We start from the raw sequence: 25,245 nt of genomic DNA, 5'->3' as shown, positions 1-25,245 counted from the left end.
CCTCAAACTAACTTCAGAAACTTAGGCCAAGTAAGCCAATTTGATAGTCTTGGCTTCAGTCTGTGTCTGCTGCTGCCATACGGAATCTCCTTACGTTTTGTCAAGCGCCCTCATTGTAAGCTGTAATGCGAATATATATTTGGGTAATCGTTTTTTAGAAAGAAAAATACTGTATATCTGCATTTAGGAAAATGTTTGTGAGTAGTAATTTATTAATAATGAGATGCATTTCTTTAGAATTCGATTAAATTGGGTGAGAGTGTTTTGTGTGTGTGCAGAGAGAGAGAGAGAGAGAGAGAGAGAGAGAGAGAGAGAGAGAGAGAGAGAGAGAGAGAGAGAGAGAGAGAGAGAGAGAGAGAGAGAGAGAGAGAGAGAGAGAGAGAGAGAGAGAGAGAGAGAGAGATCATAATGGATGATTAGGATCATAATAGCATAGAAAATATAATGTTTGTCGGGATTATGAAAAAAATCACAAGGTTACAAGTGGTCTTATGCTTCTGTAATGACGGAAAGGCAGGTGTGTAGGCCACGATTCCGTTAGACTTGGCACATCGCATAGTTTAATCTCTAAATCTGATTTAGGTGCTTTAACATCTTCAGCTGCTTCCCTTTGACTGGTGGTGGAAACAAAGCATATGGGCCATCTGGTCATGAGCCTCACACAACCAACGGGACTCCTGTTGGCATTAAGACGATTAGGACTTTCTCTGCACGTTTCCCTAAGCTTTTGCTTGTCCTGCATCCTGCAACTCTGCGGTTTTCTCACAGGACCTGGGTTGGGCTGGAGGCGGTGGACACTGCTTCACCACACTATCCCTTGTTTATTCTCTTGCTCTCCTTCTCTCCCTCTCTCGTATCTGTGTTGAGCAGAACTGGGGTAAGGGGGGCAGTGATGTACAGGTCCAAATCATTGGAAAATAAGGAATTGATGGCGTTGTGTAGCAGGGGACGATATCTCTATGATGTCCAAGACATGGACTGCAACAGTGAGGTAAGGCTCCATGTAGTTAACCAATGTTGAACTCTATCATTGTTAAGAGGATAAGAAATGTGTTAATGAACCTGCTACCTTATTACCTTGGTAACTGAGGTGAAACAGTAGCATCTTCAAGGCAAACAAGTAAATAGCAGTTTAGTAGAAAAGTAGAAAATAAAACAATTGACAAGCCTTTAAGTAGCCTAATTATGTGTATTGTTATTCTATTTCTAACTGTATTGTCGTAGAAGCTTATTGCTGCCATTAAACTAAAGTAAGTGGCTATTCCTTGCCTCAGGATGAGGAATCGGACTCTGAGTTCTACAAAGGGGAGATGAGGAACTCCCTGTCCATGGACAACTGTGTATACCAGGTGGAGGAAGAGGAGGAGGAGGAGAAGGAAGAGGAGGGCCAAGTCTACTTCTCCAACCAGGAATACTACTGGAGGTTGGAAGAGCTGAAGAAAACCCACCTGAGAAACATGGCTGAACTGGAGAAAATGTACATAGGGCGGAGCGAGGGGGGACAGCAGAACTACCAGCATGGCCTGGGCCTTGGAGGTGGAGGAAACAGGTGGAGTAATCCTCCTTCCCTTCAGCTGAAAGGCTGGTACATTATTCAGGTCAATGCTCCGATAATATTGGGACATTTGAAATTATTTTTTTGTTAATTACATAATTAATTTACATAATTAATATACTACCACACTCATCCGCTGTATCTGTGGCATTCATCGTGACAAATGAAATAGTTCTTCCCTTGTTTACTGCATTGATCTGTCCTAATCTCATGTTCTCCTCAATGTCTATCCTTCATCTAACCTATCTTTGACCTAACCTATCTGCAGCCTGACAGAAGAACAGGCCGCTCCAACCAGAAGGCTTCAACGAATTAACTCTCAGGAGGAGTTGGACTTCCATGACACCTCCAGTGGCTCAGACCAATCAGAACTCTCCAATGTGCAAGATAGTGTGGGGGAACTTGAAATGTTCATGGACTGTTTGGCTGGGATTCCTAGCCAGGATACAACCTTTGGCAGGTATCGATCAATTAATAGCTATGAGATTGAGTTTAACTATTTGAATAACTAAAATGCTCACAAAAGAGAAAATTATTCAAACAAATGATGTAACATACAGGATTCACAACACACATCCAGTATTGACAAGATCATGAATCGTGGCCTTGACTATTAACAAACTTGGACTTTAATGTATTTAATAGAATATATTTAATTCAATCACACTCTATTTTTCCTTCAGAGACAGACTGGTGAATCCAGAAGCTGGTCGCTTACAATTCTTCCTTCAGGCCAGCCGCAATAATGCGGACCGTCTAAAACCCAAACCAGCATTGTCCCAGTCAGCGATGTCCCGGTCAGGGATGTCCCGGTCAGGTATGGTGGCCTGGGCCAAGCCCACCTCTAAGCCCACCGTGCCCAAGCCCTTCCGGATGATGCTGAGAGAGGAGGAGAGGAAACGTCGCCAGGTGCGAACACGGTCGGAGGTGGAGTTGGAGAACACCCTGTTGCGACGGGAGCTGGAGGAGCTCAGGGAGTGCCGGAAGAAGTTCCGGGCGTCACCCGCTCCCGCTCACACCCACCTGTCCCTCTACGAGGTCATCGGCCGGGGAGCCACTCAGCGGAGCCGCGCGGAAACCAGCTGCGACCGGGCCAATCCCGCCACTGGTCTGATGCAGCCTTTCAGCTTCCTCGAGAGAGAGAGGAGGAAAAAGGAGGCCAGGATTGTGGCAGAGCTGGGGAACCTGTGCCCCAAGGAGGTGTCATGCACCTTCAAGGCTAGGCCCCTGCCCTGCTCCGTGTATGGCAGCTCCAGACAACGAGGGGTGCACAGTCCAGAGGCCAAGACTAAGAGTCCATCCAAGTCGCCCTTTGCCACTAGCAAATCCCAGGCAGACAAGGGGAGTTTAGATGAAATCCAGCATGAGGCTGTGCGTGGGCGACTGCCAGAGAGGTCCTGGATATCTGGGAGATGTTCAGTAAACAAGTCTGTGAAGAAGCACATGGAGGTGTCCATAGAGATGGTCAAGGAGAGAGAATGGTCCCACGTCCATCCACACCTCGGTGCCAGTTGTGATGTCCATACCACACTGGGGCCCGATGAAGAGATGCACATATTGGCTGACAAGAGTGTTTACTAACGTTTACATGCATTCATTTAACAGACATAAGCCAAAGTGATTTATATGGCTATGAAAGAATAGTACTATTTTGAGCCATTATCGATGCCTAGTTTAAGACTTTCATTAATACATCTCAGTTATTAATAGATCTCAGTGGATGCACGACTAAAAAATCTTTTTCACAAATCACAATATTGTATTTATTGATATTGAATATATAAAATTGAGTTGTAAATACAATCTTTATTTGATTATTTTGTATAATTTCCCAACTTGAATTGTTTGTTAATAAAATCATTACGGTGGACAAGGCTTAATTGTGCTTTAGGTCAGATTTATGAGCTAGTTTCAGTGAGATTTAGCTCATTAGTGAGGCCTCAAACTTGTAGGCTACAATTGTCAATATAATTGAATAATCCTTAGAATCTAAGGATTATTACGAAAAGTCCTTGCTAAAGTCTTTACTAAACTGTAGCCAGCATACTTTAAAACAAATTCAAACATCCCCCCTCCCCCATAATAACCCTAGCCCATTTGATCACAATATATCTAAGGCTTATATAAATTAATTGTGTTGAAATGCGGGGGGATGGGTGGGGGGGGGGGGGTCAATTCCCCTTGGAAACGTCTCTTCTTCTTGAGGAGACGTATGGAACCGATCAACCTTACAAACTTCGCAAGTGCCCTTAAGACTTTTCAGACCTCTCAGGCTTCTCAACTGTCTTAAATTCTTACATTCACATATTACTTTCCAGCCTTATTCACCTAAATGCCTCAAAATTGCTTTTTGAGATGCATATAACTGGATTAGCACAGAATTCAATCTTTTTTTTATATCATTAGATTTCTTTTATTTTTCTCTGTTATATTATAACCCTGTTATATACTTTTTCAGTTTTCAAGTTAATTCATCATTATATATTATTTAAAAAAAAAGTAGGTTGCTGGTAACCTGATTATTGAACCTGATCTTGAACTGATGATGTGGCCTTTTGTTCCCAAATGGTAACTAATATAGGCTATTGCAGGCCAACAGGATGGATGGATGCTTGCATTAAGGCCTATGACAGGCCTTTCCCTTCAGGGCCAGATTGAGGACCGGGCCATCCCTTAGGGGCCTCGGCGGTTTTGCGCCCCTTGGGGATAAACTGTCAGGAGCCATTGGCTTCTGTGATGTAAGGGTAGACAAAAAACGGAAATTTCTATTACCTCAAAACCGTCATAGAGTGCATCCATAAATGGTTAGACAGGTTTTATCCACAAACCATGAAGGATATTATTTATCACGTACACTTCAACACATGAGAATATATTAAGTATGGCAAAACATTTTTTGTAAAAGCCACAATAATAACCACAATTTTATTAAATACACAGAAAAACCCTTTGTAACAAAGTCCTTGTTTCTGACACAGCACTGCTCCAAGCCCCATATTGGATGCATCTGTATGAGGTACAAATGGTTTGAAAAAATCTGGGAACGCCAGGATAGGTGGTTGAACCAGTTGCACAACAGTGTTTTTTCCAATTTTAGATTCAATTGGTGCGTGACATTAGCCTGGTCCTACCAGAACAGCGTGCTTCATTTAATTTGTACAGAAGGTCTGGAACTGCTCAATTGACAAACGTTCACTCACTTGGAGGCGGGTGTCTGTTGAAGTTTTAAATTGATTGGATCTGCCCAGTGCCACTCTGGATCTGCCCATAACCAATCGCATAGCGTTTGGTCAGTCTGGTTTCCATGGAACGCATTCATATTAAGCAGACCCAGACCTAGTACTGAAGTGAAATGAAAATTGAGCGGAAGTAGGTAGGTGGTCGGTGCCAGGCTAGCGTGACATGGCACCACTTTCACATCTCCTTCTTCATGCCACTTCCCTCCCTTGGGTAGTGAGCTTTCCTCTCTGGCTGGTCCCTTGGTTATTTCATTAAGAGGGCTGGCAATGCGAGAAAAGTATTTTATATATTGGCGAGAGTAGCTCAACAGTGCCATAATCTGTCTCAGCAAACTGTTTTATTTTTTTGTCCTTAATAAAAGGGTGGAATCTAGATATGGGAATCATATCTTATCTCAGAGGCCCTCTTAATAATCCTCCATGCAGGATTGAAGGGCTGCTGAAGCATTCATCAATCGGAATATGCTCCTTGCCTCTTCATACAGGCCCCAAAGTGTCACAAAAGATGTCAGGTGCTTGCTCTCTTCTGCCATACATCCCCAATGATAGGCCTTTCCCTGGTCTAACAATGAAGAATGGTCTTTCCTCCAAGGCCATCCATGAAATCCTGGACTGGCTACCTGTCAGCGGGAGTCTTGCGGTTCAGCTACCTATAGTCTGTGCATAAACATAAAGAGCCACAGTTCTTTCTGAACCAAACAACAGTTGAAGCGTAGGATGACATGGATTTCTCTTTACGGCCCTGAGCAATGAATGATGGTCTTTGCTGTGCTGGACCTGAATGTCTACAGTTGACTGTGCTTCCTTAGCTGCACTAAATGGATACACAGAGGCAGGGACGTCCTTAGGGGGGGGGGGGGAATTAGGATGATTCCAGGGGCGCAGCACTGACGGGGGCGCCCCAGAGGACACTGGTGGTATTATTAAAAGTATATTTCAAAAAAAAAAAAAGTTAGATTTTTCGGATTTAATCATCAATTAAATCTTTGTTTTTTTCCTTGTTTGTTTCCTTGTTTTGTTGTGGTTTGTTTCTCCATTTTTACAAAAATCATTAGAAAGTCTTCACCCTATTATCACCCCTCTCATTTGTCATTATTTGGTACAGCCCAAGTCTTACGCTACTGGGTCCAGTTGCACCAGCAGAACGTAAGGTCCATCTTAGCTTAGTTCCACCGTAAATTGGCCTTACGGAGGAGTTTAGGAGCTACTAATTGTTCCAATGTTGCACCACACCACATACGTCCAACGTAGGCTTAAGTTATATCCTAAAACTTACACCTCCTACTTAGGAGGTGTAAAGTCCGCCGTTAAACCGCCCGCTACCGTTGGCATGGCTTTTCATTTCGATCGGTTAGAAAGGTTACTTCAAAACGAAGAAAATGAGGAAGGATATTGTTTACGGAGACAACGCGTTCTTCGTGATCGGTTAAATCCATTGGACATGTACGCCGACGTTGATTTGTACATGCGTTTTCGATTTCGTCGCACAGAAATAATGCGAATAACGGACCTACTCGCAAATGACTTAAAGGCCCACTATGCAACTTTTTTAGCCAAAATTACATTAAGTATGCAGGTTGAGAGTTATGCTGATGGTTCTGCATCCATTTCTGGGTCGATTGGTGGGTGTGTCATTTACCCATGTCGCCTCTCCAGTGAAAAAGCGCATATGCAACTTGCTCTGTTCGGACCGACACAATCCGGATGTGACGCAGCGGAAGTATCCTCGGAAATGTAGTCAGATTGTAGTTTCGAAAATGCTTTACGGCACAGACACACACCCAAACATGGCACCGGCTAGATATAAACAGCCAGTTGCGAGGCAATTGTTGCATTCATCATGGATCAATCGACTGATAAGGGACCCAAGAGGCGACCGTCGGTGGAACAAAAGAAGAATGGACCAGAAAAGAGATCAGACACGAGTGAAAGGGGAACTATGCAACTTTTTTGGCTTGATTTACCTTAATATAACAGGCTAAGAGTCATTGCGATGGTTCTATTATACATTTTTGTTCGATTGTTCGTTGTTTCGACTCACCCTTGCGCATCTTGGCGGAGAAAAGGAATATGTTTCTGCCGGCGACCCGCCGCCCACTCTCGCGGGAGTCTCGGGTCTCGCAAAGTAACGAATTGCTTTACGGCACAGACCCCCAAACACGGAACCGGCTCGATATAAACACAAGTCACTAAGGGATTGTTATATTCATCATAGATCAGCCGACTAAAAAGAGACAGAGAAACCCAATGTCGGAGGAACAGAAGAAGAGAAAAGGGAGACTGACCGGCAGAGAGGCCAGACACGAGTAAACGTTGGGCAAGCTTTTCAGGAATAGCGTGAACTGAAAGAAAAAGAAGACTGCAAATCAGACGCCGACCCGGCCGTGTTGCTTTTGAAATTGAAAGTACCCTTGGGTGGCCTTTGTCTTCGTGGTATTCTTGATGTTGATAGTCTCTGTACAAATGTGTTTGCTCAACCATTTTGTTGTGAGCCCTGTAAAAATTGTTTTATCGACCGTTTTGTTGTGAGCCCTGTATGTTTCTAGCTTGCTTGGTTGCAACCATATAAACACCTTTGTTTCCATGGGTGTTTTGCTGTTCGTCTGTCTCGTCCCCCAGATACAGACTGAATCCCCGAATCCAGGTTCTTGTTTATTTAGATTATTATGTTGGCCAAACCTCTTACCCTGATTGTTCTGTTCAACCTAAAATAAAACAATTATAATCTAGGATATAAATTCTCCCCGTCAACTATAGAAAAGGATGGATTTATGTTTATTGCAATACAAATACACCCTTTTAAAAATGTATAACCTTGCCTACACTTTATGAACATCTACTTCGGACATGGCTCCACGCATTCGCCGGCTTCTTTGAAAACAAATGCACATGGCCCGCGTAGAAGTGCATGGGGAAGGGTCGTCAACGAGTTGTTACGACAGTGTTGTGAAATATCTACTACGAAGCTGTAGGGGGCGCTGTGTAGAGAAATGTGCGTGCCAAAACCAAGAAAACAGCGAAGAAATTCCCAAAGTTGCATAGTGGGCCTAAGACATGACACGGGCAGGAACGGGGCCCTTTCTCCATCTTTACAAGTATGTCTAGCACTCCGATACTTTGCTACGGGTTCATTTCAAAGTCTTATTGGGGACTCGATTCAGGTACACAAGTCCACTGTTTGTAGGACAGTCCGCTCTGTGGCACTGTCATTACGCAGACGCATAAACACCTTCGTCGGTTTCCCATCACAACCTGACCAACAAATCATCGCATGTCAGAAGTTTTTTAACATCGCTGGCTTCCCTGATGTGCTGGGCTGTGTGGATGGGACTCACATCAGGATTAAATCCCCCACGGAGCATGAAAATGTATTTGTCAACAGAAAAGGCTACCACTCCATCAATGCCCAGATAGTGTGTGACGCTGACCTGAAAATAACAAACTGCGTTATCAAGTGGCCTGGGTCTAAACACGACAGTTATATTCTAAGGCAATCCAGGCTTTGGGGGGAATTCGAGGCAGGCACTTATCCAGGGAGACTCCTGGGGGACTCGGGCTATCCTCTCAGGCCGTGGCTGACGACTCCATACCTCAACCCAGCCAATTACCACGAAGAGCGCTACAACTCAGCGCACATAAAAACCAGGAATGCGGTGGAGAGGTGTATTGGAGTTCTTAAAAAGCGCTGGGCGTGTCTGCATAGAGGTAATGCCTCTCATGGTCACAATTTGGCATTAGCACAGGCTAAACCATTCCTTTAATTTCCTAGACTAGACAGTCACCTGCTTTAAGTAAAAAAATTAAATAAAAAGATGCCACGCTTAAACCAGCCTTAGAGTTAATGTTACATACAGCTACTACCTTTGGACTAGCGCACCAGCGCCACCTACTGATAAACAATTACGAAGTTAGAAAATGTCTGTAGTGCAAAGTAGTTACTTACAAACTAGTTTCTAAATGACATGCATGTATATTGTTTTTTGGGTTATTGACAGGCATAATAATGGAACCAGATAGAGCTGCGGTTGTAGCTGGTGCCTGTGTGGTGCTGCATAACATGGCCATGGCATGGAATGTACCACTGATGGAAAATGCTGCTGCTGATGATGATGATGGTGACCTGCATGTTCCCCGAGGCATGGAAAACAACCTGCATGCTGAAGCAGCTACTGTTCGAGCGTACCTCGCAAGAACACATTTTAGCTAGACACAATAAAACGTTTTTTGTCCCACAAAAAAAATATTTATTTGGATAACAGTATTTAAGTTTTAGATAGATAACAATTAGTGATATAACAAAGAGAAAAAGAAAGATTACAGCTCAAGAGTTGTATAACCATGTGCTTTCAACTCTTCTTGTAGTTTTAGAATTTCCAAATTTAACTTGTATTTTTCTAGATCTATTTTTTCCTTTTCAGCTCTTATCTTTAAAATCTCTTCCTTGACCTTTTCAATTTCGACGCTTATGAGTTCATATCTCAGACTGTCAAGGTCTTCTTTTCCCTCTCTGGGTCGCTTTAGGCACTTAGATGGAGGTGGCAGCAGTTGAGGCTCAGAACCTGAGCCTGTTATGGCAGGCTCAGGTGTGTTGGTGACTGTACTGGCTGGTGAGATGGGCCCTGTGTGGTTGCATCACATTGTGTTGGTCCAGGTGAAGGGGGGCAGTCTTCCAGAGGTGGGGTTGGTGTTTCCTTCACTGACACGCCACTCTCCACTCCACCTCCTTCAACACCAATGAGACAGGGAGAATCTTCCCCTAGGATGTCCAGGACCAGTGAAGAGTATGGCCCTATGTCTTCCTTTGGCCCACCCCCAGTTGAAACCGACTTGGGAAAGTCTTCCGTTGCTTGAATTTTTAAGTCACTCCACTTCTTCCTGAGATCTTTAGCCTCTCGGAGCGCAACTCCTTTGGCATTAACGGCCTCTGTTATCTCCTCCCATATTTGTTGTTTTATTTTGTTGGTTATAAAGGTGTTAAATTTAGACTCCAGCGCAGATTTGTTTTCTTTATATTTTGTTATCAAAATGATGACCTCATCATGAGTAAAAATTTTCTTTCTGGGTCTGCGATCGGACATGGCCAGGCCTGAAAAACACAACACCACTACGTTATATACACACCAGAGTAGGCTATATAGCATATGTTTTCTGCCCTAAAAGTGCAGAGTGGCAAAAGGCAAAGTGCAGCAACTAACTAGGCTACTATTTTACAATATTAACTGGTGCCCTCGAATGATTAGGTAAAACCATACCACATTTGTCATGTCTGCTTTTATTGAAATATGGAAAACGAATTATTATGAATGATTACGAATGCAACACTGAACAACAAGCTGTATGTGGCATAGACATAGGGTAATGTGTAGAAGGGGGTGGGGGTTATTTATTCAGGTAGGCTAAATTCCTTTATTTGATAGCTTGGTCAGTTAGCCGACAACTCTATATTTTACCATCACCCTATGAAAAGTTACGTTTAAACATGAGTTCAACCAACACACACACACACACACACAAACACCTTAATATTGTTTATATTATTAATATAACAAACTTGCCGGTAAAGTTAGCCTACTTCGTATGTGTTGGTATTCTTCCTTTGTAGCGCTTGCAAAGAGCTCTTGGTTTATTGTAGTAGATAAAACCAACCGTTTAACTTACCGTTAAAAAATCCGTTAATTCCGTGGTTTCACTAAAGGATTGTTGCTAGACAACACAAGTCAGGCTCCACAGAAAATTGTAAACAATACATTACATTACGTCTACAAAAACCACAACACAACACATGCATGACAGTGAGCTACTCTTTATTGTAAGACATCAAATTGTTTTAGTTACAAGTTTAACGTTGGACATTCATGTAAACTATGGCCAAGCAGTGACACGGGCTAGTATCGATGTTTAAAAGTCGAAATTAGCCATTTCTCCTTCCACTTATAACTCTGGACGATTTTCTCAACTCACATCGGCTGCCGGTCCAAGACAAATGCAGCATTTCCTGTTTACGTTGTGTGCTGCACTTGATTGGCTTGAAACTATGCAAGCGTCATTAAATGCGACAACAGTTTAGTAAGGGCTGGTTTACGCCTCACTAATAAAGTTATATCTTAAGTTATGGTGGTGCAACTGAAATTGAGAACGCCGTTAGTTTGAAACTATCTACAGCGAACGTTAGGTTAAGACGGACTTTACGCTCCAACTTACGAACGACCTTACGTTCTGCTGGTGCAACCGACTGCTGCAGAGCAAAGTAGCAGCCAGGCAGATCGTCGTGAAGCAAGTGCAGAGCAAATTAAGAAGTGAGGTTGTCAGGGGAGGAAAGAGAGGAAAGAGAGAGCGGAAAGAGCTCAAAGCGGTCGACAGTTCGTCACCCAGTTTTATACCAAGAAAGGTATATGCCTTCCTCTACACTTTCCCAACAACCTGATAAAATCCTAGCCTAGCAGCTACCTAGCCTGGCTCCGCCCGCCTAAGTACTTCCGCTCAATTTGAATTTCCCTTCAGTACTAGGTCTGGACCTGCTGTATGTAATTTGGTTTTCTGGCGCCGCCATAGCGGCGCCCAATCAGCGAACAGAGGGCGTGTCTGAGAACAATGACGATAAAGTCGTGCGCCAGTTTGAGTTGTTGTTGTAGGTCGGTAGTTGATTTACAATGTGCAATTTTTCCCTGATAAATTAAATTTGACGAACAAAACCTGCAGCTGTCGTTGACGGACATTTCCGTGCAGACGCGTAAGGTGTTTACTTTGTGTACAACCTGCGCGTGATTCCCGGCGCATGACATACGTCACAACCAAACGTTAGCGATTGGTTATGGCAGATCCAGAGTGGCACTGGGCAGATCCAATCACTTTAAACTTCAACAGACACCCGCCTTCAAGTGAGTTAACGTTTGTCAATTGATTAGGTCCAGACTCTCTGTACAAATGAAATGAAGTGAAGTACGAGAGTCTGGTAGAACCAGGCTAGCAGCTACCGCTACTGTAGCTAAAATAATTACAGCCTGCACTTGATGATAAAACTGAAAAGATCGTTTGCATTACCATTCACATGATATCCAATAGCCTACCTATCTACAAAAAGCCTACATTATTTTTACAAGTCGAGCGGACTATTTAATATCTCCCGTATGCAGGCGTTGCCAAGCAACGTGGCCATAGCGTCTTCATAGGGTCAACGTCTTTCCTAGGGGTAAATCAGCACTTTTTAACCTACACCCTCCAGCCAATCAGAATCAAGTATTTACTCAGACCATGGTATAATTAATAATAATAATAATAAATGAAATATATATAGCGCATAATATGGTACTCTAAGACGCTTAATTAAGCAATAGATCACGGCAGGCTGTGGTATGTGCTCATTATACCACTGTTAAGGGGCGTTGTCTATGGAGCCAGTTTCCTGCCATAATTCAAACCTGAAAAAAATAGTTTCAAAGGCTTGTAAGTCTGAGTTTGAAAACTCAACACCTTGTAAAAACGGTTTTGCAACACTGAAAAAAGAGATTATAACCTGAAAAAAATTCAAACAAAAATTCAAACAACTGTAAACATGATTTTGTGTTCTATTTTATCTTCTTCATCATTTTCACCAACTCATTTTCAAAGTATTTATTTTTTTCACAAACATGTTTTCAAAGTTCAAACAATATCACCAGCGCATTTGCAGAGTTTCAAATCTGGCACTGTTCTAACAGTGTATTTCATTGTTTCCCGGTTTTGAAACCTTGTAAATGGGATTCTGCAAACAGGTGTTCATACTCAAATATGTTAACCATATTACCAAAACTGCCTTTTTCCACCTCCGAAACATCGCCCGCCTCTGCCCCAACCTGTCAACTACCATACCATGGTGATATTGTTTGAACTTTGAAAACATGTTTGTGAAAAAAGAAACAACTTTGAAAATGTGTTGGTGAAAATGATGAAGAAGATAAAATAGAACACAAAATCCTGTTTACAGATGTTTGAATTGTTGTTTGAATTTCTTTCAGGTTATAATCTCTTTTTTCAGTGTTGCAAAACCTTTTTTACAAGGTGTTGAGTTTTCAAACCCAGACTTTACAAGCCTTTGAAACTTTTTTTTTCAGGTTTGAATTATGGCAGGAAACTGGATCCATAGTTGTCCGGCCCGATGCGCAGCGGAGGGCCGGCGACCCCCTTCACAGTGGTATAATGAGCACATACCACTGACTGAAGTGATCTATTGCTTTTATACAACGGTTACTATTATGGCAAAACGAAAGTCATAGACACACTACATTTAAAAAATAAAAAAAAAGAAAGTCAAAGTAGCTGTTTTATTAAAGAATTCAAAAAAGTAGTCCCTCCTGGCTGCCTTCAAAATGCACGACGGTCGCCATGCAACACACTTTAGCGTCCCTCCGAGAGAAGGCTCAGCTAGAGCGGTTTGTTTAATATGTTCCGATAATTATGAGACATATTCTGAATTATATGATGTATTTTAGAGTCAGGGCCCTCTTCAAGCCATGATGATCCCACAGAAGAAACTAGTGAGGTTGAAATAGAAAAAGGGGAGAAGGAGGACAGTCTAAGTAGAAGCAGCACTGTCACATTCTATTAGCTTATTTCTGTCTATATTAACTACAACCCAGGTAAACAAATACTAACTGACTATCTAGTGTACAAAGTAGCCTAGGTAAGTAGGTAGGTTTATCATGTTGTTATACAGATGTTATTCATTTTCTTCTGATGATAATGACTACCCAATTTTGACCCAGTCCAATCCAATATTTAATGATTATAAAATGTGAATGAATACATAAAAATGTAGGCTATATATAATTGTATTTGTTTTAGAAAATATATATATATTGGGGGGGGGGGGGGGGGGCTCCATAAATGAATTCTGTCAGGGGGCCCAGAATTCCTAGGGACGTCCCTGCACAGAGGTAACTGACAAGGGCAGACTTGGATCTACCATCTCTGCAATGTCTCTCAGTCTGATGTCAGGTAAGTTGGCTGCTTTCCATACCTTATCAATAGCAGAAACCTGTTTGCTGATGTCCCAGAGTTCCTGAAATTTCTTCCCTGGTGGAAGTTAATGAGACATTCCTTTCCAACTAAATATGTCCCCGTAGAAGATCCCTTTGTCACTATGTTTCTTGTTTTGTCAGTTGTCGAGTTGCATGAATGAGTTTGTGATGTTTTTGCATCACTCTGCGTGGATGGTTTACAGTGTCCTATGTGTTCTGGGCAATGATGAACCTGACATTTCCTGCAAAAACACATGCCTGTTTTACACTGGGCATTGTTGAAAATTCAGACATTTCTGCTTCTCTCCACAGTTGGTGCATTTTTGGGGCATTCTGAGTGATCCGCTCACTCCCTGTCCTTCGAGAGTCCCTCCTCTAAAGTGGTCCCTCTCGCCGCACTAGACTATCCCCGGTTTCCTCTAGAGCAGGGGTTCTCAAAGTTTTGACATTTGAGGGCCAATTTAGCAACCATATTTGGGGGCCACCAAAGGAAAAATAAATTGGCACCGTGGACCTCTGGGAGTGAGGTCAAGCGAGGTCTAAATCATGAAACTGACTCGGTTCATCCTTTCAAAGTAATGTACAGTCGGATTAAAACTAACAAATGTAACAGGATTTAATTGAAAGCTAGAGAGAGTCGACTCTCTTTATATTAATTTATTTTTGTTTCAACTAATATTGATATAATAATAAAAATATATACATATTAAAATCAATTTGTATGTCATCTGTATGTCATTGCGGGCCGCCAGGAATGTTTCTGCGGGCCCCTATTGGCCCGTGGGCACATGACCCATCTTGGCCAGAGACATAGCATTGGGTACCTCTGTGGTGTGAACCTCTGCTGAACCTGGACATTGACCTTGGGTCACCAGCGGCTTGGATCTCCTGCAGTGGTCTACACTCTCCATTCCCGGCTGTGAAAGGTGGCTGAACATAATATGTAGTGTTAGTCAACCAGTGTAATCAACCAAAGAAAATCTAGGTCTGCATATTTATAGATCATATTGAAATGCATGGGTTTAAAGTACTTGACGCTGTCACTTAGAAAGTGTTGTGGCCCAAAACTGAAAATGGTAATAAGCTTAATGACTTATCTCTTCCTTATGGTTGTATATTGATATATATTGAGCACACATGTGTGCTATGTGTAATTTATTTTATGTTTGTCTGTATGTTATATTTGTACCTCAAGTCTGTCAATAAAGATAATAATATATCATGTCAACATATGCATTTGTGTTGACAGTACATGCATCTGACTACTATTTTGCTTATGACTTAGGCCTACTTATCTTGTGTTATTTCCCTATTGTTTGCTGCTCATGGAAACTTTAATTTCCTTCTGTTAAATAAGTAATCGGTCAATCTATTTTTATCACTCTCTATGGCTCTGGCGTAGCCTAACTAGTTTGTGACCGACCCAGAGGAACGCAACGCAAATTCAATGTGAACATGTATGAGGCTTTAATAAAATCCCGGACGATTTTGAAATTGTTTCACTAAGAGGGCATGCCTGGGCAAAAGAGGACGTCTGGTTCCCCTACGTACGGGGAACCCATTTGATTCCTACCTGTTCCACTGTTAAAGGCACCCAGTGCAACTTTATGTAAACATTCAATGAAAAATAAACATTCAATTTCTAGTCTTTTTTACACGTAGTAAGTTTCAATAACTCCATACCATTACATATCGACATTCAAGGAGCAAAGATGAGACGTCGTTGTGTGGTGAGAACTGATAGAAAATCGTAAACAACAACAATCGCCGGTGGGGAGAAGCCATTTTTCCATTGACGATATGTAATGGTATGGAGTTATTGAAACTTACTACGTGTAAAAAAGACTAGAAATTGAATGTTTATTTTTAAGCCTCGAAAGTTGCACTGGGTGGGCGCTATCCTGGTAATTTCTCTGCGTGAGAAATACGAAGTGTGGCGTGTGAATGGGTTGAATTGCGTGTGTTTCACGCCGAATGCGTGAGACTTGAGAGCCCTGAGACACATCATACGACAGCACAAAATGGTGAAAAAAAGAAAATCAAATATTTTCTGTTGTTTCTGTTTAATATGACTACGTCATATTCAAGCATCATAATATTTCAGGCCTTTTGTGGCATTCATTTAATTCATCAGCACCACAAGAGGGAGCACTCGACACGTCCTCCGACAACACTCGTTGTTCTGCTCACACACGTAGAGACAAAGACACAAACACTGACACACACTTGAAGCTGAATATTATCCTTTTGAGTGTGTGATTTATCATCTTAAAATTTGCCATTTTACCAATTAGCAATCCAACTTTATTCTCTGGCCCTCCGCTTTATCCTTGACTATACCTTGGATTTCCTGAATACGTCTCCTCGGAAACATAAACACACATCCACTCTCATTTCACTCGACCAACTTGTTGCTCAATAACTTACATACTTTCACAAGATATCAACTCATCTATCAAGGAATTGAACAAATAAAACAAAAAACATTTTTGATGCCATGACATCCGAAGTTTGTAGCAAGGCCTGCAGTGAAATTTGAAACTGTCAATGGGTTGGGCTTCTGACTCGAGCCCTTCGGCTGTAGGTCAGCGCAACCCGCCCTACAGACGAGCCCAACCCAACAGGTCCCCGAACAGGTTTAGTTTTCACTCGGACGAATTGCACACTCGGGTGGGGCACGTATTCCTATATCTGCTTGGTGAAACGGGACTATTGTACACAGAGACGCTACAGCGTTGGGTAACAAAGCGGAGCTCTGTAAACACTCGGGTTGTTCTATCGATTTTTCCACAACAGTTTGTCGGTCATGTTTCGCTGTGGAATCGCGTACCCCCGATGCAGGTGGATCCTGCCCCTGCTCCTGCTCTTCGCCATTATTTTCGACATTATCGCCATCGCGGCTACTTCGGGATGGGTCGAGGACGAGGACGCCAAGTCTCACTACGCCAACATGTGGGAGCAGTGCCGTGGCAGGAACGATCAGTGGGAATGCAAATCACTTATGACGAACTGTAAGTATACTAAATGTGTGTTGTGTGTTTTGATATCGCCATGTCACCAAGACAGCACAGCACGACGCACTGCGGCTGCGCAGTTCGCTCGAAGACAGAGGTGTAAAGAATCGCAAACTGTATTTAATACGAAGATTGGTAACGGCGCGAAACCTAATAGCCAATCCGGTGTCTGTAAAATGTTGTGCGTTACATGAATTCGACATAAATAGGTGGATTGGCGTTGACGAGGAAGGCCGTGTTCCCCTACCGAGGATTGGATACAAACTAAACTAACCTTCATCAAGTATTCTCCAACAAACCCGGACAGGTTCTCAGGATAATACACCATGTGTGTCCTCGCATGATTTCTGTACTTGGGAAAACAATAGTGGATCGAATCTCTCAGTTCAACATTGATTGCAACTGTCACCCAAAAATATTGTTTGGGAAAACAGGGATGAGATGTTTGGCTGGTGAGACAAACCCCAACCCTGCCAGACCACTCTGAGGCGGCTAGGGACCAGTGTGGGTTGTAACTACCTACGTTATGAAAAGGAGCAAGGTCTAAGCCTAGGACTTTAGTTCAAGATGGCTGGCTTTGAGGCCGACATGTTAACAATTGCAGCTCTATTTATAGGCCAATTGTGAGTGAGGGTCTCTCTTGGCTGGATGTCGTGCTGTTAGCCGCACGCACGCACGCACACGAGCAAGAAAGTTTTTGTGTTATAAATGTTATGATGACATTTTTACATATGCAACATATGACATGGGTATAGAATTTTGTCTCTTTGAAATATTTTCACCAGGGAAGAATTATAGATGAACAAAAGGACCTTCTAACAAAAAACAACAACAACGTTTCATATCATTTTATGAGGACATGTGTCGTTTTTGGAAGGCTTATGATTGATTCGGAACCCAAAACCAACCCCAAGGCTGGTTTGCGGTTTTTACCCTATTTCTTTCATGAAGACAATGAAAAACATATTTTTACCAACCAATTTTTTGTTTGTTTTCAATGTATAATCTCATACCAAGGTTACGCTTGTATTCTGGGATCCAAGATCGATGAGAAAAGCATATTTTTTTTAATAATGGAATTACGTATGAGTAGTTTGGTTCATGACAATAGTTCCCTGCACTATTTAGGTTGTTAGAAAAACAGAAAAAACTAGCATATGCTCTCAGTCTTGGTTCCAGATCTATGGCGTGTTTCACAGAACTCAGAGCGGATCAATGTAGGCTATCTGAAATGGATACAAAAGCAAATGTCCTACTAATATTTGACTGTAAACTCCCTATACCTTATGAATGTTAATATCTTCTCATATTGTGTGTCTTGTTGCTGGTATGTGTGTATGGTTGTTTAAAAACAAACTCGCTCTCCGCCTCTCTTTCTCTGCAGTTATGGTGTCATTGATCCCTCGCTCAGTCCCGCCCGAACCCTTCACTTTGATTACCCATGTCTGTTATTAACCAGTTTTACATGAGATGTAAGCAAGAATACAGACAACCAGACACAAAGGGCAATTACAAAGTGAGCTTGCTCACAATTCATATACAATCGAAGAACACACACAAACTCTGCAGTATTTCTGTACACAACATTTTTATTCATCATATATTCTTAAACAGAGTGGATGCAATTAGACTTTTATAAACAATATGCCAATGACAGTTCCATATACATTTTCTATAATATGCCCAAATATTTTAATTAACTTTCATATTCAGTAGATTATAGTTTAAAACAGTTATTTGCCACTTTACATATATGTTCAAGGGACTCAAAAATCGTTTAAAGATTGCTGCACAGTTATTAGAAAGTAAGAAAGAAAATAGAAAAATCCGGTTGAGCAAGTTTGATGCGATTGCCTGTTCATGATTGGTTCCCGGTCATGTTCCACTCCCACACCCAAAACACCTGTCACCCATAACAACTAAAACACAAGCAACCACATTCAATCATGACTGGAAAGAGCTGTTTCGTAAGAGATGATTTAGTAGCTGTCAGAACAGTTGGGCACACATTCAATTCAGTGGCTGGAGCTCTAGATTCAAATTCATATTTAAAGGCATACAATATGAAAATGTTAAATGTCTCTACATTTATTGAAAAAGACAGCCCCTGCTGTAACTCATCAGTCCTTACGAGAGAGAGAGAGAGAGAGAGAGGGTACAAGGGATATTTTGCCACGACCATCTGCCTTTCTCTCTTTGTATTTTTCCCAAAGCGTATAATTATATAAACCTCTGGAATGTTCAGTGACATTGTTAAGCGGGGGGAGGAACCTTTAAATAATAAAAACTATGACATTCTTCTCCAGAATATTTGCCTTCTGTGTGTCTGTATAATTGTGTCTTGTTTATTGAACATTGTATGTGTATGAGTATGAATTATTGTGTGTGTGTTCAGCTTGGGCCCAGGCTGTGGCTGCTCTGATGATCATTGGACTCCTCATCCTCATCCTCGCCTTCATCGTCTCCTGTGTGGCTCTCTGCTGCACCCTAAACATCACCCTTCTGCCTTTAGTAGGAGTGCTTCTCTTCATAGTCGGTAAGACACACACACACACACACACACACACACACACACACACACACACACACACACACACACACACACACACACACACACACACACACACACACACACACACACACACACACACACACCACAATTGGCAACCTAAACAAAAAACCTAGTCCACCAAGGTCCTTTTCAGAGCGCTTCCCCTCTTGTGTGGGGCCACTGTTGGCCTTTGAGGTTGAAAATGTTTTCAGAAAAGTGCTATTTTCATTATGCTGCTCTTTCATGTTTTGACTTTTTGTTTCTCACCCAATGAGATTATTTCTACCGTCTTAAATGGGTTGGATACATATATACTCTACAGTTATTTACTTTCACAAATCCAAACTGTAATGCATGTGTGCATTCGCTGCTTATCAATCATTGATGGATAAAAATAAGTTAGCGCTACGATATTAAGCTAGGATCCATGGAGCTTTCCCGGCTAGTTGTTATAGAAACAGTAAACAAAGCACTGAGACGCGGCAGGCTCTCTTTCCCACAAGCTCTCACAGCCCAGTGCTGATCAGTGCCGTGCAAGCGCCTTGCCGCCAGGAAAAGAGACTTTGTCCACAGGGGAATACGCAAAGACATACATGCACATACATGTGTGCTCTAGGGCTGGGCAATAACTCAATATGATCGTATCTTGAAAAGCTTATCTTCATACCCACTTTGTTAGTATAAATGAATTAGGATTAGAAGATATGGCCTTAAAATTAAAATTTCTTTAATAGGTTCACCGTAAATTAGACTGTTACAATGGTGTTTCAAATTCATCAGCATATTCTGAAAGGTAACCATACCGTGTAGAATTTCCATAATTCTGCAGACAATAAATGTCTTTATATTGCCCAGCCCTAGGGCAAATATCTAATATGGACACCCAAATACACGCACATGGACACACACACACACCCACACAAACTACAAAACATTGAAACCACAGAATATATCACAACTTAGCAATAGCATGTAAACAATAACAACAATTCAATAATTATTTGTGACTAAAATGATAGCTCTTGGAAACTTTACAGTTTGTGACAGCGGTTGTCTGATTCCCACACTGTGGAGAGACATGGCCCTGATTTAGTATTCCAAGAGTGGGAGGAAAGAGTTCACCAAGTTTATCCACAAATAACGGTGACACACAGAGTGAGACACAGAGTGAGAGGAAACGCTCGCATCACTACATTTATGAAGAAATTCTCATGAAACCAAAAGATTAAACTGTTTACTGTTAATGAGAAGAGAGAATTGCCTGAAGGGAGGGAGAGGGACAGGAATTGGGAGGGAAGACTGGGAAGTATGGTGTATATAGGAACCGACAAACTCAGAACAAATGTTCATAGTCCACTTGTCTGTTGACTCATCTAGTTCAAGTTTAAGATTACAGAACAAAGCCTGCAAAACACACACACACACACACACACACACACACACACACACACACACACACACACACACACACACACACACACACACACACACACACACACACACACACACACACACACACACACACACACACACACACACACACACACACACAGTTTTCCCCACACCCTTGCATGCAGACACATAGTTAGGTGTTAGTCTTGGCATTGTTGTTATTAGTAATTCTCACAGGCGCAACTATCTACCTTTTTATCACTACAATTATCTCATGTTTTACCGACAGAACAGCTGCTTGATCAGTGTTTTGACCATACATACTTAAAAAACTGATGATTATAATCAACTGTAACTGTAGAATTGTAACCCTACTTTTTTTATGAGGATCACTCAGCCACTTTCTTTAGCTCATATCAATCAATCATTTGGATATGTTTTTTTATGGAAATCAACAGAATAGCATAGATTTTTCCAAGATCAAACATGTCACATAAGTATTTGCCGGGGCTGACGTACACAACAAAGACGTCCTGCCCCACCCTGGGCTTGGAGCGGACGCACAGACAATTAGTGTTTAAAATGATGAGTCACCACCAGTCTCATTGAAGTTCAGCGTCACAAATCAGCCATACATAAGATTCACTCAAGGACTGGCAGGGCGTGCTTTTTGTCCTGGCCTGACTCGCTCAGACAGTGCAGATCTTCAAATGTTGATGTTGCTTTCACGGTCGCACGCAATAAGTAACGCCCTTCTGTTGAAATGCAACATGCCCTTCACAGTAAGGGAAACATGCGGCACATTGTTATATACTCCCTTCTCTTGGATAAGGCCTGCAACGTGCTAACGTCTTGTTGTTTAGTGTGATTCAAGATAAATCTCTTTTATTACAGAAGATCCCCAGAAACACAGAAAAAGGCACAATTACTGTAATAGAATAAAAGCAGAGTAGTGCTTTTATGGCCTCCAACCGTCCTGACTCCTGTAACTGATTACGTGAAAGTTATGCTATCCAGCTGGACTAGTTTGTACGCTGGGGTTATTCCGCACAAGTAGGGTGGAGTAATGGGGTTATTCTAGCCGTATGCCCTCCCTTTAGTAGCTTGAATCTGGATCAGTTCAACCTAGGGTGGTCAACCTTGAGTTTCGATAACACGGTGTGAGCGCTCTCTCTCACTCTCGCTCTCACTCTCTCTCCTTCCCTGTTATCAATGCCTCATGGTTCCCTTCTCTCTTCCCATCTAGTTGTCCTTCAAATCATCGCGCTCATCATCTATCCAGTGAAGTTCAATGAGCAGATCTTCGAGGGCCACTACTCCTACACCTGGGCATACGGCTTCGGCTGGGGGGCCACCATCCTCACCATCGGCTGTGGGATCCTCTTCTGCTGCCTGCCCCGCTACGAGGACGAGCTGACAGGCCTGGCTAAGACCAAATACATCTACTCTTCCTCAGCCTAAAAGACTCCCACCATGCTGAGCATGAACGATGCTATGCTATGCTGGCCACTGAGCATTCCCTTCCCCTGCTTTAGTTATGTTTTAACAAATGTCCTGAAGCTCTGTTAGATAATAACCTGGCCATGCACAGGTGCTGCGGCTTTTAAGTTTGAGGCTTGATATACAGTATTGCTTTTTTTTTTTTTTCCTTTTTTTTTTGTGCTAACACCGAAAACACGACCATAATCGGATTTCAGAATTGGAATGCATTTGGTATAGATTTATGTTTTTTAACTATCTCTTTTATTTTAACTCTCAATGCAACATCACCAAAGTGTACTTAAAAAACAAAGGATGTCATTTTGTAAAGTATAGCTTTAAGATGATCTATGTTTCTTAAATGAATTTGTCAGAAACAGAAGCAAACTGTCCATTATCAAACTTGTCAAACTGCGTGATGATCTATATAAATGGGAACTTTGTCAATTCCTTAAATGTACTAAAATGTATTTTGCATCGTGTATACATCTCATAGGGTCTAAATAAGGGAACAAGTAAGAAAAAATCCAGATATATAAGGGGAATTTTGTAACTATAGCAATCATAGTAATGATGTACTGTCACAGCAGATATTTTCAATTATTGATGTGTTTCCATCCATTACCTGCTTCCTATTGAGTGTTGACCTTTGCTGTATTTGAATTGTTTTTGTATGACATGGGTAGACATGTAGAGGCACACAATAGATGGCTTTTGTGATCTTGAGGATAAAGAATTTCGTTTTCATGACGTTCTTGATTCATTGGTTGTTTCAAGACCCCTGGTCAGCACATTGCATGTGGTGTCGTCCCTAACATAGGAGTATGATGTGGACTGTCCAGGGGTCTTAATAACACTCTTGCTTTCAAATACCTTCTGTAATTTAAGATGCTAACACATAGCTGTAAGATCTGAGGATCTCTCATACCGACGCCTTACTGTTTTCATTTTTTTATTTGTCTTGTGGAATTCCTGATCCAAAAAAGTCTCTTACTGTAACGGTTGTTCAGTCAAAACTGGATGTCAAAATTCAAGCTTGTTTTTATTATTTTATTTACAAAAGAAAACTGATGCAAGCTCAGTGGTGGATTTTAGATTCATATGTTTCTTACTGCTGTAAAATGAGTCATGGCAACATTGGCTAAGAATAAAATAAAATGCATTCATTCAAGTCAAAAGGTTTAAATGTAATTTGTACAGTTATGGATGTGATGTATAGGTAACACAACATTCTTCTAATTGAGACCAAGCTTTTTTTTCTGCGGTAGTTTCAATTGTTTATTTTGGAGTCGTGTGTTTTATCTAATAAAAGTTGCATTTAAAAATATATTTATCATCAAACATAAACAATATGAAAAATATAATTAAATTTTTTAGTTTTTACACATCCAACTCTTGCCAGGACAGATGTGAGAGGACAAAATAACACAAAGAAACAAGCAAGATCTCCATGAATGACGAAACTGCTCTACCACTCCCTCCCTTTACCTGTCCCTCTTCGTCATGTGTTCCAAGGAACTGAAACTGGATCTGTCAGGGCTTGCTTAGCCAAGCTGTTCTCACTCATTACGCTACCGCGATGAGTCGGTGTGAAGTGAGGTCACCACAATATTCCTAAGGAAAGCATTACAATTGAGTTAGTTGATATTTGATAATGCAAATCGAGGTGCCAAAAAGAGTGAAAGCCAGGAAATCATTCTGCCTCACTCTGACCCATAACATCCAATGGCTGTATAACTGCTGATAAGTTCTGGGCTTGGAATGTATAATCTTGAGTTTACCCGAGGATGGTTGTAAATGTGACACATTCTCTCTCACTCTCTCTTTTTCACACACACACACACACACACACACACACACACACACACACACACACACACACACACACACACACACACACACACACACACACACACACACACACACACAAACACACCCATGCACCACATTGCAAAACAGGCTGAATCCTGTTTATTTATGAATCACACGCCCTTACAAACCACGCCCAGGGTGAGGCCTTGAGAACAGCTCCGCTTCAGCAAGCCCTGACAGCTCCAGTTTCAGCTTCCAGGAGCCAATGACGAGGAGAGGGAGCGGCGATAAAGGGAGGGAGCGGTAGAGAGGGAGAGAGAGCAATGACACCAGGGTGAAAGGTATATTTATATGTAGAGAGAGAGAGAGAGAGAGAGAGAGAGAGATCATTATTATAGCTTATTTTGAGTATCTGACATTATTTGGGAAATGCAAAAATATGTATTCATCAACCATTTGCCACCAATAACAAAATACTCCTTGAAGTTGCACACGCAATAAATGTCTGTGAACAAATATCTTAGTGGTAGGGTTAACATAAATTAAAAGATTCCTAAGGAAAACTTATACTAACATATTAATATACTGTTTATGTTTATATGTGCAGTGATTAAATTCATGCCTTTGTTTTAATCTGAAAACGCTTTCAGATTATGCTACCCCCTGGTTGACAAGCATGGTAATGCGTGTGTTTGTTCTCACAGGCTAATAGAAAATGTAAATGTGTGGCTCCAGCTGACTTCCACCAGGGGTCATGCAAAAGCAGGTAATCGTTCTGCTGGATTAGCAGAAATCGAATATTATGAAGTAGCCTATTGACAGCATGTTGCACAAAGAATGCAATTAAACACAACACATAGGCCTAACTCCAAATCCTCCCAACAATTATTCTATTGTGTATGACCTCATCTTTGGAGAAACTGAACCCGAATAAAGGAAAGTTAAGGATGTTTCAACCTTAAACTTCGAAAATATTAAACAACCGAAATATTGAGCATTGACCCTGCCCCTGATCAGCAAAAATAAATGCTGCAATGGGCTCCTTTGGGGCCATGTCACAGTAATTCCTCTTGAAGGGGATGACCTTTTCAGCAGAGATACTTGCCGGGCACCGTACCAAACAGACCGTGAGCGAAAGGTAAAGCAACGCGTTCTTAATCCTCTGTAGTGACGGATCCCGATCAGGGGCCGTATTCACAAAGGATCT

The 25,245-nt window shown here is 41.7% G+C and overlaps 2 protein-coding genes and 1 long non-coding RNA gene across 3 annotated transcripts; all 3 read left to right on the top strand.

Moving 5' to 3' along the window:
* The first annotated feature begins 493 nt into the window (after nt 1-493).
* On the top strand, nt 494-3,435 carry LOC132473354 (protein FAM161A-like). Its single transcript, XM_060073428.1, has 4 exons — nt 494-991; nt 1,275-1,549; nt 1,824-2,015; nt 2,239-3,435. The coding sequence occupies exons 1-4, from the start codon at nt 893-895 to the stop codon at nt 3,134-3,136; spliced, it is 1,464 nt and encodes a 487-aa protein (XP_059929411.1). The 5' UTR covers nt 494-892; the 3' UTR covers nt 3,137-3,435.
* Nucleotides 3,436-6,124: 2,689 nt separating this feature from the next.
* LOC132473382 (uncharacterized) lies at nt 6,125-7,378 on the top strand. Its single transcript, XR_009529357.1, has 2 exons — nt 6,125-7,100; nt 7,153-7,378. It is a non-coding gene; the product is annotated as an uncharacterized LOC132473382 (long non-coding RNA).
* Nucleotides 7,379-16,369: 8,991 nt separating this feature from the next.
* On the top strand, nt 16,370-23,397 carry perp (p53 apoptosis effector related to pmp22). Its single transcript, XM_060072745.1, has 3 exons — nt 16,370-16,801; nt 19,200-19,340; nt 21,994-23,397. The coding sequence occupies exons 1-3, from the start codon at nt 16,597-16,599 to the stop codon at nt 22,206-22,208; spliced, it is 561 nt and encodes a 186-aa protein (XP_059928728.1). The 5' UTR covers nt 16,370-16,596; the 3' UTR covers nt 22,209-23,397.
* Nucleotides 23,398-25,245: the final 1,848 nt, after the last annotated feature.

This window comes from Gadus macrocephalus, chromosome 15 (assembly GCF_031168955.1).
Source record: "Gadus macrocephalus chromosome 15, ASM3116895v1".
In the NCBI taxonomy this organism is placed as follows: domain Eukaryota; kingdom Metazoa; phylum Chordata; class Actinopteri; order Gadiformes; family Gadidae; genus Gadus; species Gadus macrocephalus.
Note: the sequence above shows the minus strand (reverse complement) of the source record. Positions and strands in the feature narration are given on the sequence as shown.

Excerpts from the sequence above, each read along its gene's own strand:
- LOC132473354 (XM_060073428.1), top strand. The coding sequence starts at position 893 with ATGTACAGGTCCAAATCATTGGAAAATAAGGAATTGATGGCGTTGTGT. Across the intron at positions 992-1,274 it reads ACATGGACTGCAACAGTGAG|GATGAGGAATCGGACTCTGA; the intron begins GTAAGGCTCCAT and ends TCCTTGCCTCAG. Across the intron at positions 2,016-2,238 it reads CAGGATACAACCTTTGGCAG|AGACAGACTGGTGAATCCAG; the intron begins GTATCGATCAAT and ends TTTTTCCTTCAG.
- perp (XM_060072745.1), top strand. The coding sequence starts at position 16,597 with ATGTTTCGCTGTGGAATCGCGTACCCCCGATGCAGGTGGATCCTGCCC. Across the intron at positions 16,802-19,199 it reads CAAATCACTTATGACGAACT|CTTGGGCCCAGGCTGTGGCT; the intron begins GTAAGTATACTA and ends GTGTGTGTTCAG. Across the intron at positions 19,341-21,993 it reads AGTGCTTCTCTTCATAGTCG|TTGTCCTTCAAATCATCGCG; the intron begins GTAAGACACACA and ends CTTCCCATCTAG.